General features: G+C 47.5%; 6 protein-coding genes across 6 annotated transcripts; 2 read left to right on the top strand and 4 right to left on the bottom strand.

The window, feature by feature from the left end:
• Positions 1 to 666: 666 nt before the first annotated feature.
• On the bottom strand, positions 667 to 3060 carry N7471_012834 (uncharacterized protein; the record flags this gene model as incomplete). Its single annotated transcript, XM_057285553.1, has 4 exons — positions 667 to 1269; positions 1323 to 1641; positions 1689 to 2555; positions 2681 to 3060. 4 exons carry the CDS (start codon positions 3058 to 3060, stop codon positions 667 to 669), a joined length of 2169 nt encoding a protein of 722 aa, XP_057131819.1.
• Positions 3061 to 4839: 1779 nt separating this feature from the next.
• On the bottom strand, positions 4840 to 8322 carry N7471_012833 (uncharacterized protein; the record flags this gene model as incomplete). Its single annotated transcript, XM_057285552.1, has 1 exon — positions 4840 to 8322. One exon carries the CDS (start codon positions 8320 to 8322, stop codon positions 4840 to 4842), a length of 3483 nt encoding a protein of 1160 aa, XP_057131818.1.
• Positions 8323 to 9128: 806 nt separating this feature from the next.
• N7471_012832 (uncharacterized protein) lies at positions 9129 to 9553 on the bottom strand (the record flags this gene model as incomplete). The annotated part of the gene is given in 2 exon segments (XM_057285551.1): positions 9129 to 9470; positions 9485 to 9553. The coding sequence occupies 2 exon segments, from the start codon at positions 9551 to 9553 to the stop codon at positions 9129 to 9131; spliced, it is 411 nt and encodes a 136-aa protein (XP_057131817.1).
• A 130-nt stretch (positions 9554 to 9683) lies between these two features.
• N7471_012831 (uncharacterized protein) lies at positions 9684 to 10613 on the bottom strand (the record flags this gene model as incomplete). The annotated part of the gene is made up of 2 exons (XM_057285550.1): positions 9684 to 10327; positions 10580 to 10613. The coding sequence occupies 2 exons, from the start codon at positions 10611 to 10613 to the stop codon at positions 9684 to 9686; spliced, it is 678 nt and encodes a 225-aa protein (XP_057131816.1).
• Positions 10614 to 11218: 605 nt separating this feature from the next.
• On the top strand, positions 11219 to 12513 carry N7471_012830 (acetyl-CoA synthetase-like protein; the record flags this gene model as incomplete). Its single annotated transcript, XM_057285549.1, has 3 exons — positions 11219 to 11695; positions 11748 to 11921; positions 11980 to 12513. 3 exons carry the CDS (start codon positions 11219 to 11221, stop codon positions 12511 to 12513), a joined length of 1185 nt encoding a protein of 394 aa, XP_057131815.1.
• Positions 12514 to 12576: 63 nt separating this feature from the next.
• N7471_012829 (uncharacterized protein) lies at positions 12577 to 13335 on the top strand (the record flags this gene model as incomplete). The annotated part of the gene is made up of 1 exon (XM_057285548.1): positions 12577 to 13335. The coding sequence occupies one exon, from the start codon at positions 12577 to 12579 to the stop codon at positions 13333 to 13335; it is 759 nt and encodes a 252-aa protein (XP_057131814.1).
• Positions 13336 to 15714: the final 2379 nt, after the last annotated feature.

Here is a 15714-nt window from a genome sequence, read left to right as displayed (position 1 = left end):
AGTCAACTATGCCAGCACCGATATTATCATCACTCCATGTGATCTCAGGAGCCGCCGAAGTCCTTGATCACTGTCCAGAGCGCTCGGTTCCCTGTCCTCCCTCTCCCTCCACTGTCGGGCTGAAAAATACGTTAGTTCAAGGAAATTTGGAAGTTCTGTACAGCTTGAAGTGCAGGAGCAACCTTCTCACGAGAGCTCGGTGGTCTCTTCTCCCGTCCAAAATGCCATTGATTCAATGATACACTCGACCACTGAAATCGACTCAACAAGCTGTCAAGGACAAAACCAGACTCCCCAAAAGACAGTACGGCCTTCTATTCACCATGGTGTTAGTAATTTGTTGTCATGTCTGCCAGGTCGAATTCAGCCAGCGCCGCTTGAAGGATTCGATTCAACACTCGAAGTCACTCCAGTTCAATCACCCCTGGTTCACCAGCGATAGAAAGGGCTAACAAATATCTAATTATAGCTTATAATTGGTTGAGCGGGCCGCGGCGCCGCCTCTCGTTGCTGTCGATCCTTGACTGCCTGAGCGAGTCATGTATGAAGATCCTCCCTGAATTCTACATCTCGGGGGTAAATTACAACGTTATTTCAACATGAAGAAAGAAAAAAAGTATATTGGAATACTGTACAAATTAGATCAACACGCCGAAGAACTTGACCTCACATCATCATGCATCGACTCAAATGAAGTTTTTGCAGAGCGACATATTCCTGTCGCGTGCGTTTCGGTTTTATTTTCCGGACCTTGATTTCAACTGTCCCTTCGCCATGCCACCATCGCAGATATTGAAGCTTGACCGTATGGAATTCCTGAAGGCAGATTTCCCATTCCCCTCCACTCACAGTAACCGAGGTATCTCCCATGGGGAAGTGAAACTCAGGGAGGTATATTTCACTCGGGGTGTGAGCCGTGGCCTGGTTTGCAACCAATCTCATGGCGAAGGTACACTCCTTCAAGTCGAAAGCATAACTTTCTAATCGCCCATTCGTGTAGATTGGAGTAGGACGGAGACATGCTTCCAATGCCCTGGGGTATCGTTGCGGTTGCAACTTAGCCTGGGAGGAATCACGCCAGGTGCATAGAGATATCAAAACCTCGAGCAAGCCAGCTTTATTCTCTTCGGCATTGATAAGATGATCTTTAGAGCACCCTGTGGAATCGGACCTTGTTGAACCGGAAGAGGTGATAGGAAGTTCCAAATCATTCTGTGCGTATATGGAAAGGTCCTCCCCATTCCACTGATCGCCCCATTCATGGTTATTCTAGGTAGAGTTAGTTAAGGCTGTCCCTGTTAGAGGTAGACCCATATACATACCTCTGCCACATAAACCCACAAAGCAAACCCGTTGGCATTGCTGCCTTCCAATGCAAAATGGTTGGCATCCATTGCTCTTATCTGACTACTGTAGTCACCAGTCTTATATGCATGTTTATCATCCATGTCATACGGAATGCCAATCTCAGTGAAGATTAGGGGATGATCACCCATGTATTCTAGACTTTCATCGCGCAGAAACTTAAGTTGGTGACGTAGGCTGTTTCGAATTGATTTCTCGCCGATTTTGATTGCGAACGCCGGTGCAAGATACTTGCCCCGAAGCAACCCGATAATATCCAAGTTGTAGAGCCGATTCCTAGTAAGATCAATATCATAAGTAATAGATAAGTCTCTAGTACTAACCAGTGCTTCGATAAAAGAGTCAGACCATCACAAAAGTGAGCCGCATGAACCATGTTCGGATCATCATCGGCGGTACCCTTCAGGCTTGGTGGTAGCTCCATGACAGGTGGCTGGCAAAACATGATAGTACTCCCACACAGGCTGCGAATAGCGTCCTTGTACGCTCGGTAGTGGTTCAGAAAGTAGGAGTTTGTAAAGCATTCGTAGTCAAGGATCTCGCCAGTCAATGGGTTGGTTGAAAAGTAGTCCTTTTGTAGTAGGGTGGGTTTGCGTTTAGAAGGATCCCAAACTCCATGTTGTGCCCAGATGCATTCACCAAGCCTCCAGCCCGGATCGCGGTGCCAGCCATATTGACGGTCGTCGTATTCAGTGGACAACCATGCCTGTTCATCCTTTGGGTCTATAACCTCCGTGCCGGTTTGGTATGGGCCAAATTTTCCAAAAGACCAGGATTTTACCTCGCAGGACCGCCCTGAGCCAATCATCATAGCCTGAAACGCCGTTGGAGATGTCCCGAGCTGGAGATGCTGCTCTGATGGTATTACGGAAATATCTTGATTGCCGATCAGTCCTTTATGCGGTTCGTTCATACTTTCCCACCCAATAACCACGTCTCCTTCAAGGTCGCCGGCGTTTTGGATTCTCTGTGCAAGGTATTCACATGCCGCAATGAAGTGCGTTTGTAAATAATCCTGAATATTGACACCATCAATAATCGCCTTCGGTGCGAAATCTCGACCTGCCCAAAAAAGAGTAAACATCGTCTGGCAGGCTAACCTAGTGTAGTTGGTACACCAAAGCATCTTAGGGAACTCGGCGGGATTGTCCCATGTGTTGTGGACGAGGGCAGCCTGTGTGTTTTTGAAACTCTGGGGGTTTAGTCCCGCGGCATAGAGCGTCCATGTAGGTGCTCCGGATCCTCCTGATAGTCGAGACCACTTGAAAAAGTAAGGTTACTCCTAGACGATAGACTCACTCAAGATCAAACTTACTCATCTTGATGTGGATCCATAAAAATGTAGAACTTGTATTTCTTGGCGACGCGAAGAATTTCAATGGTGAAATCGATCCATTCCTCATCGTAGATCCTAGGACCAGCATGTTCGATTGCCTCCCAAGTGAAAATATATCGAATGGCGTTGTATCCCCATTTCCTGAGACGTTGGAAATGTATATCGGCATCTTCTAGGGCGAACGGCTTTCCCACAAACGATACATCCGCGTCAAAGAACTCCTGAGCGTTATGGGACCTGAGGTCGGGGGTTTTCGGATATTTAGCGTCACCTGCCAGATTTATTCCCCGCAAGATGATTTGTCGATTCAGGGAATCTCGGAATGTTTGTCCCTCGACGCGCAGACGGAGTTGGTTCATGTCGTTGACCGTGTTTCATCAACCCGTAGAACCCTTGATTTGTGAATGGAGAGGAACCAAAAACAAATTGTATGGAGGAAGCAGACTTCAAATTTCTAAGGAAGAGATCTGGAAAGAGAAACGACATATTAGCAAGAGTCGGGTTCTTGATGAAGAGGGTTTTATGCGTGAGGCACCAACTGCCGTTTAAGGCCATCACAATATAACTAGGTTAAAAACCACCATAAATTCCAAGTTCAGGTTGTGAAAAAAGATCACCAAGATATGTCAACACAAGTCACCGCGACCTCACTCACCTTATTCAGTTGAAAGTATGTGCAGTCTAGCAAGTTGTCCAAGAAGACAGGTTGCGGTAAAGGTTAGGAAAGCAGTAGGCGCAATGCCCAATGGTCTGATAGCAATTCAAAGTAAACTTACGGTAAAAACTATGCAAACTGGTGATGGATCTTCCTCTCATTCATAGCAGACGCGATACGAGTTTTTAAATCTAGACGATCAGAGAGATATTATATAAATATATGAGACATTACTACCAACTCTTGTATTCTAAATAATTCGGTATTTGAAGTAAATATACCGTAATTATTGTATAAAATTGAGAATACCGTTCATCTGAATACTGTAGATCTATGTACTATATATGGCTGCTTCCTATATGGAACCCCTGGGTCGGGGGAACTAGTATCCATGGAATGTGAATTTGAGTTGCCGTACCTAATCTAAGAACCAATCAGAAGAGCGTATTCTTTTTTTCGTATGCACGGTTGGTGGACCTAGTACCGCTATACGAATACGCGTGGTGCTCGCCGGTGGGTCCATCTCGCCGTTTTTTTTTCAAGTTGAACGCCAAGATTTGTTCATCTTCGGAAGAGATTATGGTTGCCTAGACGAAAACTTCGATTACTTTCGAGCCATCAAGCTGCACCCGCCTGCTCCGTTAAATCAATCTGGGCCCCAGCCACTGTATCCTTTCGCTTGGTTACGAAGATTGTGGCGTACTTACGGAAAAGTAGTTTGTGGCTATGCCTAAGAAGCAATTCATACTATGCATCCGTAGGATCTCAGTGTTAATGAACCTGTTCCCTCTATTTCGCAGACTTTTGGGAAACATTATAGAAAGGGCAAGATGGGAAAGAAACCGTCGGTTAAATTGAGCTTACCGAATACGTTAACTAATTAACTTACTAGATACTCTGTGAGATCTCTTCTTCTCGCTCCCTTCTTTCTCTTCCTTTCTTCATCTTCAGTATTTCGTTTGATTAGGAGTCTATCTCTTTTTTGATCAGACTTGCCGTGTCACAGAGAGGCTATAATAAAGGTCCTACTCGACCGACAGTAACATAATATCCAAATTTTAGAGATGATGGTCACTAGTATTATATTGTGGGTGAGGCGAATGAAAAGATCCTTATAAGAGTAGATTTACCATCTACCTAGCCAAGCAGATCATACTAATAAGTAAAGTAATTTTGTCCAACGGTCTTTTAGGCTAGGGCTATAGCTGATATATATACTACACATAAAGTTACGTGTTGTTAGAGAATATCTAATATATAAGTTGTAATTTCTCACAACTAATAAAATTTACAGTGGCTCGATTTGAAGATGCTTGCTCAATGCTTTTCAAAATCCAAGTACCTGCACCACCGCATCGCTTAGCATATCCTCAATTAATAGACGATTTGCCTGAAAATTACCTTGTGCAGATTATATACATCAATTTAACCAACTAGGCACTTTCAAACACTGCTTAAGAATCAATTAGAGACAGGGCGAGATTTAGAGTGGTGGTGAGTCTGCTGGAAGTATTGCATCACGCAGAGCAGCCCGTTTGTGAATCATCTCCATCATGTGCATCTGATTGAGAGGCTTTGCCAGGTAGTCATCCATGCCAGCAGCGATGCATCGTTCTCGGTCCCCAAACATGGCATGTGCTGTAAGCGCGATGATCTGCGTTCGAGGGAGGTGGTGGAATTTCTCGTACTGCCGAATCTTGGTTGTTGCTTCGAATCCACCCATGACAGGCATCTGCACGTCCATCAAGACCACATCGTACTGGCCACGACAGAATTCGTCCAGCGCTTCCTGGCCGTTCCCAACCACAGTGATGTGGTGGTGGTACTTTTTTATCACGCGCATTGCTACCATCTGATTCACTTCATTATCCTCGGCCAAAAGAATGAACAATGGACGAAACTGCTTGGAGCCAATGGTAGACGGTCGGCTCTCCAGTGAAGGAAGTATACCATTCACCAGGTCGATCGTGCGGCAGGGAGTCGTAACGTATGAGGTGATGCTCAAATCCAACGCGGACTTCATGCTCACAGATATCTCGTCGCAAAGGAGCACCACAGGGACAGCCTTGAACTTGTCAGATGATCTAAGCGTGTTGGCACATTCAACGGTTGGCACGATGATAATATCCTCGAGGTGTTCTGAAATCGCTGGCTTAAGAACATTATCGACCAAATGTATAACATCTGCCTCGAGATTGACCGTCAGCAGCATCTGTCGGATGTTGTCAAGATAGCCTTTGGGATATCCATCCCTATCATCGATGATAAGAACCCGACGCCCTTTGTATGGTGATAGAGGTTTGACGGTGTCACTTAATGACGGATGGGTCAATCCTACAACGCAAGTGAAGTGGAAGGTGCTCCCTAATCCCGTTGCGGATGTCAGGCAGATATCGCCCCCCATGAGGTTGGCTAGCCGCTTGGAGATTGACAGCCCGAGGCCCGTGCCCCCGAAGCGTCGAGTCATAGATCCATCGGCCTGCTGGAACTTGTCAAAGATCAAGCTGAGCTTGCTCTTGTCAATTCCAATCCCTGTATCCGAGACAGAAAACTCCAGCATGATATCTTCTACTGACTGAACCTTGCTTTTGGCCACAGTGATAGACAGCTGAATTCCACCACTCTCAGTGAATTTTATCGCGTTTCCGATCAGGTTGATGATGACTTGACGCAGACGAAATGAATCCCCAACCACATAGTCAGGTACAGAGTTGTTGATATGATATGTCAGGCTGAGGCCTTTTTCGTTTGCTTCCACAGCGAGTGTTTTGAGCGCCTTGAAAACAGTCTGTCCCAAGCTGAATGGGACTGCCTCGACGTTCATGTGGTTGGCTTCAATCTTGGAAATGTCTAGGATGTCATCGATGATCACCAACAGACTGTTGCCCAGGTTATGCACCACATTCAGCATCTCCCGCGTATACGGCTCCAAGTCAGTATCTAGGGCCAGCTGGGTCATGCCAATGATACCATTCATCGGGGTTCGAATCTCATGGCTCATATTAGCCAAGAACTCCGATTTGCTTTGGTTTGCCAGTTCAGCAGCTTCTCGTGCCGCAGTATTCCGTTGAATACTGTCTCGTAGGTTTGATATCATCTTGTTGATCTTCTGTTTTAACTCGTCCATTTCGCCCGATGCGCTAATAGTGATGAGTTTGCTAAAGTCTCCATCAGTCGCTGCGTTGGTGATCTCGCCAAAGGCTCGGACTTGGGAGGTCAAATTGTCGGCCATCATGTTAACATTATCTGTCAAGACCTTCCACTCTCCTTCGATGTTGGCAACGACTGCTTGCCCTCCTAGCTTTCCGTCAATTCCCACTTCTCGCGCTACTTTGCACACCTCGACGGCAAACTGATTCAAGCGACAAACCATGCTGTTGATAGTTTCCTTCAGATCTGATATTTCGCCGTTCACGTCAGCAGTGATTTTCTTGGTCAGGTCGCCTTTTGATACGGCTGTGGTCACATCTGCAATTTCCCGTACTTGAATGGTCAGGTTCATTGCCATTCCGTTCACGCTTTCTGTGAGATCTCTCCAGACACCTTCAACATCATGTACAGTCGCTTGCCCTCCCAGAACTCCATCAGTGCCGACTTCTTTTGCAATCTTTGTCACCTCCTGAGCAAACTGTCGAAGTTGATCCACCATAGAGTTGATGATATTCTTTAATACCAGAATCTCTCCTTGACAGTCTGCTTGGACCTTCTGTGTCAAGTCTCCTTTGGCCACTGCTGTTGTCACGGTGGCGATATCTCGTACCTGTGTTGTCAGGTTGTTGGCCATTGCATTCACGTTGACAGTTAGCTCGTTCCATGTCCCCTGTGTGCCATAGATCTGTGCCTGCCCACCAAGCACACCCTTAATTCCGACATCACGAGCAACACGATTCACTTCAGTGGCAAATGTACGAAGCTGGTTTACCATCGTGTTTATTGTCTGTTGGAGTTGGAATATCTCTCCTTTTGCAGGTCGTTCAATCTTCTGCTGGAGATCTCCATGTGCCACCGCCGTGGTAGCAGCAGCGATTTCACGGACTTGCTCAGTCAGATTGGATGCCATGACATTCACGTTGTCGGTAAGCTCCTTCCAGATGCCATGCATTCCACCGATCTGAGCTTGGCCTCCAAGGATTCCCTCAGTTCCCACCTCCCAAGCCACACGTGACACCTCGCTTCCAAACACTCTCAGTTGATCGAGCATTGTATTCATCGTAATTTTGAAGGTGATGATATCGGAGTTCATCTCAAGGGGATGCACGGGAACCTTGGTCGACAGATTGCCATTCGCCACCTCAGTGATAATCTTTCCTATCTCTTGCAGTGCCTTTTGGAATGCTTTGTTCATCTCCTGTGCCTTACGCAGTTCCTCCTCCATGCAGTGCAGCTCAGATGTGGAACGGTGGTGAACCAGCTTCGCCAAGATATTCGCAGCAAGGGTCCGGGGCAGACGAATCTCCTCATCCTGGTTTTCAAGGGCGTTTTCAAGGTATACCGTATCGGTGTCTGTCATAAATACCACATCTGAATCACCATCGATGTCCTTTTCATCGTCATGTTTAAGTAAACTATCCAACATTTTAGCATTCCATCCGCTCGTAGCTAGGATTCGATATACCCACCAGTCTAGTTTGCGTTTTGACACTGGGCGATATTCGAGCTCCCGTGACGGTCGGGGGGAGAGTAAACCGTGATTGGGAGCTGCAATACCAGGGACTGGAGGCGACGCATGATCCTGGACTGCGCCGTCTTGGAGAAGTCTAACATGGCAGATCAGCGCCAATAGCTCTCTCTCGAACGCTGCTTTGGCATCGCTCTGCTCTCCCGGTAACTGGAGCAGGCCCAAATTAATATGTCCCACCGGCGCATCGGGGTTTAGGAAAGAGTCACCCGAAGGTGGCAGATTTGCGCGCAAATTGGCAGCTGCGCCCCAGAAAAGGTCATCCACAGCTGAAGCAGTTGCCGCCATCTTGAAGGCAGTAAACCCGAGGTACTCTGATCAGAAAACTACATATGTAGTATCCTGCAGGTTGTGGTCTTTCTCGCGTCCACCGCAATGGCTCGAGTCGCTACCATATTATATTTAATGGGTGGCGACTAACAAACCTGAATTTAACCTCGAAGAAAGTAGAGAAAGTAGAATATTCGTCTCATCCGGATCGATCTCCTCATTGCCGAGTGGAAAGCCTAAAGCCTGTGGGGACCAATCAGAGAGGATCATTGTGGTAGATTCCCGGGGGTTATTGAAGGTGCATACCATGTGTCGAGACAATCGGCAGTTCTAGACTATAGACCTGGAGGGATGAAAGCCACCGCCACCGTCGGAAACCTAAAGACACCTTTCTGCATACAATGAATTGTACGCATTTCTATTGACACGATAATGCCCATGTGAAGCAGGGTTCTCATGACGTAATGTACAAAGGTCCATTTAAATGTAGTTTCTCATTCCGCCAGTCAGTGCAGAGGTCGCGCGACTTGATTCTCACCCTGTCTATAGCGCACTCACCCTTCCCACCCCCGGTCGCTCGACCATAAAGCGGCGCTCACTCATTTTCTCACCCGGGCGACACCCACCCAACTATTAACCGCACATAAGCCACACGGTGATTTAGTAGTTGGGTGGGTGACCACCAGCGAATCCTCACTGTTCAATGTTTTTTGGCTTTTTATTTACATATAATCTACGCGGCCAATTCTTGAGGTGCCGTAGACACTAAAGTGGGCAGGGAATTTGACTTATGGTGAGTGTGGGGGGAGAAGGGGAGGGATTGCCTACCTAGTCGGCAAATCCATGTACGTAATCATCTTGGACAGATCGGGGTTGTTGATTCCAACCATTCCTGCATACTGGCGCATTGAAGCATGCATCATACCAAAGAACACAGAATCAGTCATGTTCTGAAGTGGGAAGCTAGGATCTTTGGCATTGGCATATTTGAACCAATTACCGAACAAAGCACTATCGCCGGCGGTGCATGTACCATTGCTGGTGCAGATGGTTGGGATATAGTAACTGTCGATTGCTGCGTCCTTATTGACACTGGACCAACCGGCATTTCCAGAGCCAGACCAGGCGGCTTGGATGACCTTCGCACTTGAAGCGCTCAGAGTACGCTATAATCCGTTACATGTGTATTTCTGTCCGACGAAGTCGTGGGCCTTGACTTTGCAACGACTTGGTAAGCTGATGATGCCATCTTCCACTCCATCCAACCGATCGCACGCTTTGACTACTGCTTCAGTAAAACCCTGAACCTCACAAGGGGATGGGTAGATATTGTGTTTATTCATCACATGCCGGCCCAGTAGCCGGCAGGAATGAAGGCTTCAAGATTGATGGCGGGAGCGACAGCCAAAATGCCGTCGAAGAGATCCGGATAGTCCTGCGCCATTTGGAGACCTTGCCTTCCACCGCCAGAGCATCCGCCAGAAATAGGAATATTTGGGAGCTTTGTTGTAATATGACTTGGTTATCTGCTTTCCGATCACTCCGAGATCATTTGTGGCCTTGGATGCATAGTCTTCGAGGAGGAACCAGTCGACGTTGTTTTTGCTTTTCAAAGACCACGATAGATCAGTTGGAATAGCTTCGTCTCCCACAGCATGACCTCCATCGGTGGAGGCAGATGCGAACCCTTGGGCGATGGCGTAGGTGAGGTAGGTAGAGCCAAATCCAGCACTGTAGCCTCCACCACCTAAAGCTTCGAACTTGCCATTCCAACCGTCGAGTGGTAACCAGACCTGGGTGTTGATTGTGTCGTTCCAACCGGGATCAGTGTATGTAACTGTGACGTTGCAGAAGTTGATGGTGTACTTCCTTCCCTCGTTGGATTCTGGCCCAGCACTGACAGCTGAATAGTTGTGGACTTCCTCGGCTTGAATACCGAGGATAGAAGCTCCAACTAGGTCGGTTCTGGGGAGATTGGACGCCGAGCATTCGGAGGTTGTTGCGGCGTGGGTGCCTACCGCGCCTAGGGCAAACAATGTAGCTGAGAGTTGAACCGTCTTGATCTTATTGAATAGAAAATCTCTCAGGGCAGGCGAAGAGGTTTATATATCGATGATTTTAGTAATCAGGGTCCCGATGGAACCGTTGAAGTTGACTTGCAAGAGCCTCCTTGGTACTCGACAAAACGGGGTTTCAATAATTGAGTTGAAGGTTCATCAATCCGGAGGATTCGCCTCAGATAAAAGTTGTTTCGTGCTCCACACTAAATCGGTACCTGCGTATCCAATATCTAATAATGCTTTCCGCATATCCATCTGATTTCCTGGGGAAACTGTTTTCGACTTTTACTGTACATAGCAGGGGAAGGTTCATATCGACAGGCAAATGTCTAAACAGACAACTATACCCTTTCGAGACTATTTAACCTAGTAGTGGATACCTATGATGCATCTATCCGTTTCTAATCCATGTATTGCATGGTCACTGTAAAAATGATAGCCTCAAATGCATCATGCCCACTGCTAAGGTGATTAGTCTCGGGGGGTTCAGCTGTTTGTTTGGACATTTGTCTGTCGACATGAACTTTCCCTATAGCAGTAGCTTCTCTCTAGGTCCTTCTCTCTGATTCAATACCCGTGAGCGTTACACCTTCCACGGTTACATTCCTACTATTTAGAGATCCTCTCATTCCGTTCCTGCTGTTGAGATACAAGGTGGGATCCCCCCTTGCAGGATAATAAGACCCACTTCTCAGCCACCAATGCTTTCAGCGGTGTACACAAGAACTGAGGTGGGAAGAGACAAGTGATGGAAACTAATCAGTCCTTCGTCATTATAAGCGTTCCCCCGGAAGTGCAACTGCGATCCCGAGAATCCCATCATCGCTCCCCTATCTTCGCTATTTATCACCAAAATGACGACCTCAACTCGAAACCCACGAAGGTGCTTATTTCCGGCCCTGGCTTCCTTTCGTAAGGCTGAGACCGGTGTCCAGACCTGCACGGACTCTTATGGTCATGTGAATCGGCCTCTTGAAAGCCTCAAACGCCACGAAGTATCACAGTGGTTGGACGCTGAAAGTACGAATGCATTGTCCTTGCTGCGGGTAGCTTGGGCAGTGGTCCTACGCTCATATACTGCGGGAGATCATGTTTGCTTCCGAGTTCAGGGTCGAGAGACAAAGCCGTACGAGGCTCACATCACTGGTTCAACGGTAATCCGTCAGCTCCTGCATGATGAGACAGACTCTATCAGTGGATGTACATGTGGAGGAATGAACACCAATGGGGGCGACTGGGTAGAGACTTCCAATACCTGTATCTTCGTTACGCATGCTGCGGACCAGACGAATGGCAGTCTTTCGAACGAGAGCGTCAGTGATCCGTTTAAAGTAAGAACATGAGATCTGTGGCCATGGTTAACAGGACACATTGTTTACCTAGATACCAATGGTGATTTTTCTGTGTCTGGATGAAGCCACTGATGTTTCCCATCTATCGATCAGGTACAACCATATCCTTATGTCTGATAGGGAAGGCCGTGGGGTTGCAGACACACTGCACCAGACCATCCTCGAAGTTCTTGACAAACCAGGTCATACCGTGGGCGATGTGGATGTGTGTAGCAAAGAGGATATCCATCGCATGCACGTGGAATGCTCCATTCGACTGTCAGTTGACGGAGGGACAGCGCGCTTACGACCTCATTGCGCAGCGGTGTCGTGAAAGACCCGATGCCACTGCGATCTCCGCATGGGACGGAGAGATGACCTTCGGCGAGCTGGACCGACGGTCCTCTTCAGTGGCCTTGCAGCTTCTCGAGCTCGAAGTTGGAGTAGAAGATATTGTTCCGGTTTATTTCGAAAAGTCCAAATGGGCCGTGGTGGCGATTGTTGGTGTTATCAAGGCTGGGGCGGCGTTTGTTCTCATGGATGCTGGTTTCCGCATAGACCTGCTGCGCAAGGTCTGCCACACAGTAGAAGCACGTGTGATACTCTCCTCTCGCCCATGTCTGCCCGCCGCTGAGGGACTGGTCGAGCAGGTGGTGTGTCTCGACTCTAGTTGGGACGATCCAGGCTTTGTGCAAGTTGTGCTCAAACACCTGACCGTTGAATTCCACACCCAGGATGCCAATATGCTAGACCAGCACTGCCGCGATGACTCGGCAGGTCTGGCTACTCCGGCCACGGACGGCAAACCCCCTTTTTAAGCGTAGTTAGTCACACTAGCGGATGCTACACTAGTCCTCCTTCTTCGACTAGTTCATGCTCAGATGGACGGCATCTCCTGGGTCATTATATGTAAGGATCTATCGGCTTCATATAACGGCAGGCCACTCGCGCCCACGACCTCATTCTCCGTGCATGCCCGTGCAGCACTGCAAAGTACTGGCCCTGAAACCTACGCGGTCTGGCGAAAAGTCTTAGCATCGTCATCAATGACAAGGCTGAATGGTCAGTCGTTGAAAAAAGTTGGCGTGGCACGACATCCAACGGCGAAAGAGCAGTCCGCATCGGATTCTCCTCGACTAATCGTGGCGAGTAAGCAGATGGCACCTGTTTCCCCGCCCCAAAACGTCACACTGGCGACAGTTGTCAAAGCCGCATGGGCGTTGACCCAGAAACACCTTCTTCCAGATGAGTCTCCACAGGATATCGTTTTCGGGCAGGTGGTCAGTGGCCGTCTTCTAGGCATTCCACATGAAAATCGTATTGTCGGACCATGCTTGAGCATTATTCCAGTGCGTGTCCGCATGTCCGGGACTCAAACAAAATGGGACCTCCTGGACCAAGTCCAACAACAGCACCGGGATACGATGGGGTGCTGGAATATTGGTCTTGATGAAATCGTGCGGAACTGCACTTCGTGGCCGGTGGGTACGCCATTTGGAAGCTTCGTCCGGTTCCAGAACTTTGAAACCCGTCCTCTCTGTCAACTGGGAGAAACGTTCTGCCAAATGGATCAGATCAAGATTCGAATCAACCATCAGAAACGGCAAATGTCTGTGTGGTTCCCTCCTCCGCTGCATTAGATGTTTCGATAGCCATATCGAGTCGCGTCATGGATCAGGAAGAGGCGAACTCTGCCGTGGAGACTTTGTGCGGTATGATCCAGGATCTAGCCACCGGGGCCATTGGGAACTAGGAGCCAGGCTTTCTATGCGGATTTAGATCTATGGGGAGCGCCCATGGGGCCAGGCCGGCCCAGAGCCTATTTGGCCTCAAAAACGTGTGATTTTGGCGCAATTTCTTTCATTACCTGATTTTTCTTCCCGAGGGGCTTTCAATACCCGTACGGGTTTCTTCGGAAAATGAATTAGAAGTTATCAATAGGCTATAGGACGCAAACGAAAGAGCTAATACCCTGAGCGTCCATCCCCAAGGCACAATTGACGCTCAACTTCCTTACGGAGTAGCAGTAGTAGTAACCGGCCCCTCTTTTTTTTACCAAAAATACGGACCCCTCGCAAGCGAGGGTCTGTCACCCATGTAAACAATCCCACGTAAATGAACAATTTTGTAAATCCTACTAGCTTCTCTTACATTTCTAACCACCCCACCCACTATAGCTAAAAACAATAGAGATATAGAGGATCTGATTCTCAATGCCATCGACTCTCTCTTTAAGCAATCTAAACTTAATATCTCGAAAACTATACGAGAAATCGCGGTTATAATTAGACGGCTATAACGCCGGTGGTTAGGTAGAAAATCGCTTTTTTAACGTTAACCTAACGGTCGGAAACTAAGTCCTAGATAGAAGGCACTATATAAATATATCGATTACTTTAACGCCGTGGGAGTATCGATAAATCGTCGTCAAATTACTATTATAGCTAATTTAATTCTCGAAGATAACTATACCGGTAGTGTGCAAAATAGGGCACTGTGGAGCCAGCCGCTGTTGGTCTGTTAGCGGCGAAGTGGAGACGAGCTATACGCGTATTCAGATTTTATGTCTGTGCCGTTGTAACCACGAGGCTTCCAACATCCAAAATAAACTGGAGGGCCGACGTGGAGAAACTCTTCGAGGAGTTGGCCGCCATTTAGTTCACAGTCCGCAGTGAAGATGAAATACCAATGCTTGGGTAGAAGAAAACATAGGGCTGTTGGGCACATCATCACAGCTCGCTTTTCGTCCACCTGGCTTATCACTCAAGACGATGGCGATGGGTCAGGATCGTTGTATGAGGAGTCCGGGAAACACGGGCTATGCTGTACCCACGGCACATTGAGCTTGCTCGATACCAAGTACGTTGACAAGCTGGGATAATTGATATTAAAGGGGCATTCAATGTATGTAGTGAACAATATTGGTCTAATAGAGCTAAGGAATCCCCACAATGGCTCAGACATGGGGAACTAGTTTCAAAAGTGTCTCACGAGTGACCAATACGCCAACGGTTAATTAGACAGTTTCCAAACTAAGTGTTATCTGGGGATAGTGCCGGCACCAGGTCGCCACTCCTTGTCTTCAAATTCTTCAATTTGGAGCTGGTGGACCAACCAGATGGAGTGTGGCATCGCACTGAATTCCCGCTAGATTTTAGCAGCTAAACACCACATACAAAATAATGTTTGCCTTAACGTAGTTCAAGAAAAGTATCAACTTGTCCCATGAGAAAAGAAACCTAAATAAACTACTGCCCGGTCATAAATTGACTATATTTGGAGCAATGCCCACCGTTGCATTCCATGTCAGACAGTAGTCTTTACAACATACGAAAGAACTGTTCTAACTGTCCGCTTAAAGAGTAGAAATACCCATAATTTTATAATTTCTCCCAGTATGAACATCTGCCTGCCGGCACTCCAGAAAGCTCCAAATATTTCAACCTCTCTCATGGTCGGCGTGCGAAAGAAGTCAGGACTGCCTGCGACTAGCCACCAGTGGGTAAGCCATCCCATGTCAGCTAATGCAGGCTAGCATATGGAGTATGAACAGTTGTGGGAAAATCCCCAGTAGTCACCCGAAAGTCCACCGAGTACCTTTCCGCTTCCAGACAGCAGCACAGACATGTTCTACGCCTAAGATATAATGCGGAAAAGATAATATTTCTTTGTAGACGAAATTGATTCAAATTAAAGCTTTGTACATAAGCTTCGAAGCACATGTCAATCTTGAGCGGAGTTTGTTCGGCGATTTAACAGCTGGGACGAGGCGCAGCACCCACCAAAATTTGGCAACCTGGATCTTGGATAGTACAGCCAAAACCGCCAAGTGCCCCAATAAACTAATTGGGAATATAAGCAAGATCAGCGCAGATAGTGAGACTACTATACTAACACCCGATCAAGCTTGCCAAGGTCTTCAAGCTCTCGGATTCGGATTCGCATTAACCTTCGCTTTCGCACTAGGATTCGCTTTCGCTTTCGCCGTTCACAGCATGCATAGCCTAGTTGAAGATGTA

Source organism: Penicillium samsonianum (genome assembly GCF_028829775.1).
Source record: "Penicillium samsonianum strain IBT 33392 chromosome Unknown utg000007l_segment0_segment0, whole genome shotgun sequence".
In the NCBI taxonomy this organism is placed as follows: domain Eukaryota; kingdom Fungi; phylum Ascomycota; class Eurotiomycetes; order Eurotiales; family Aspergillaceae; genus Penicillium; species Penicillium samsonianum.
This window is presented reverse-complemented; position numbering and strand designations above follow the sequence as displayed.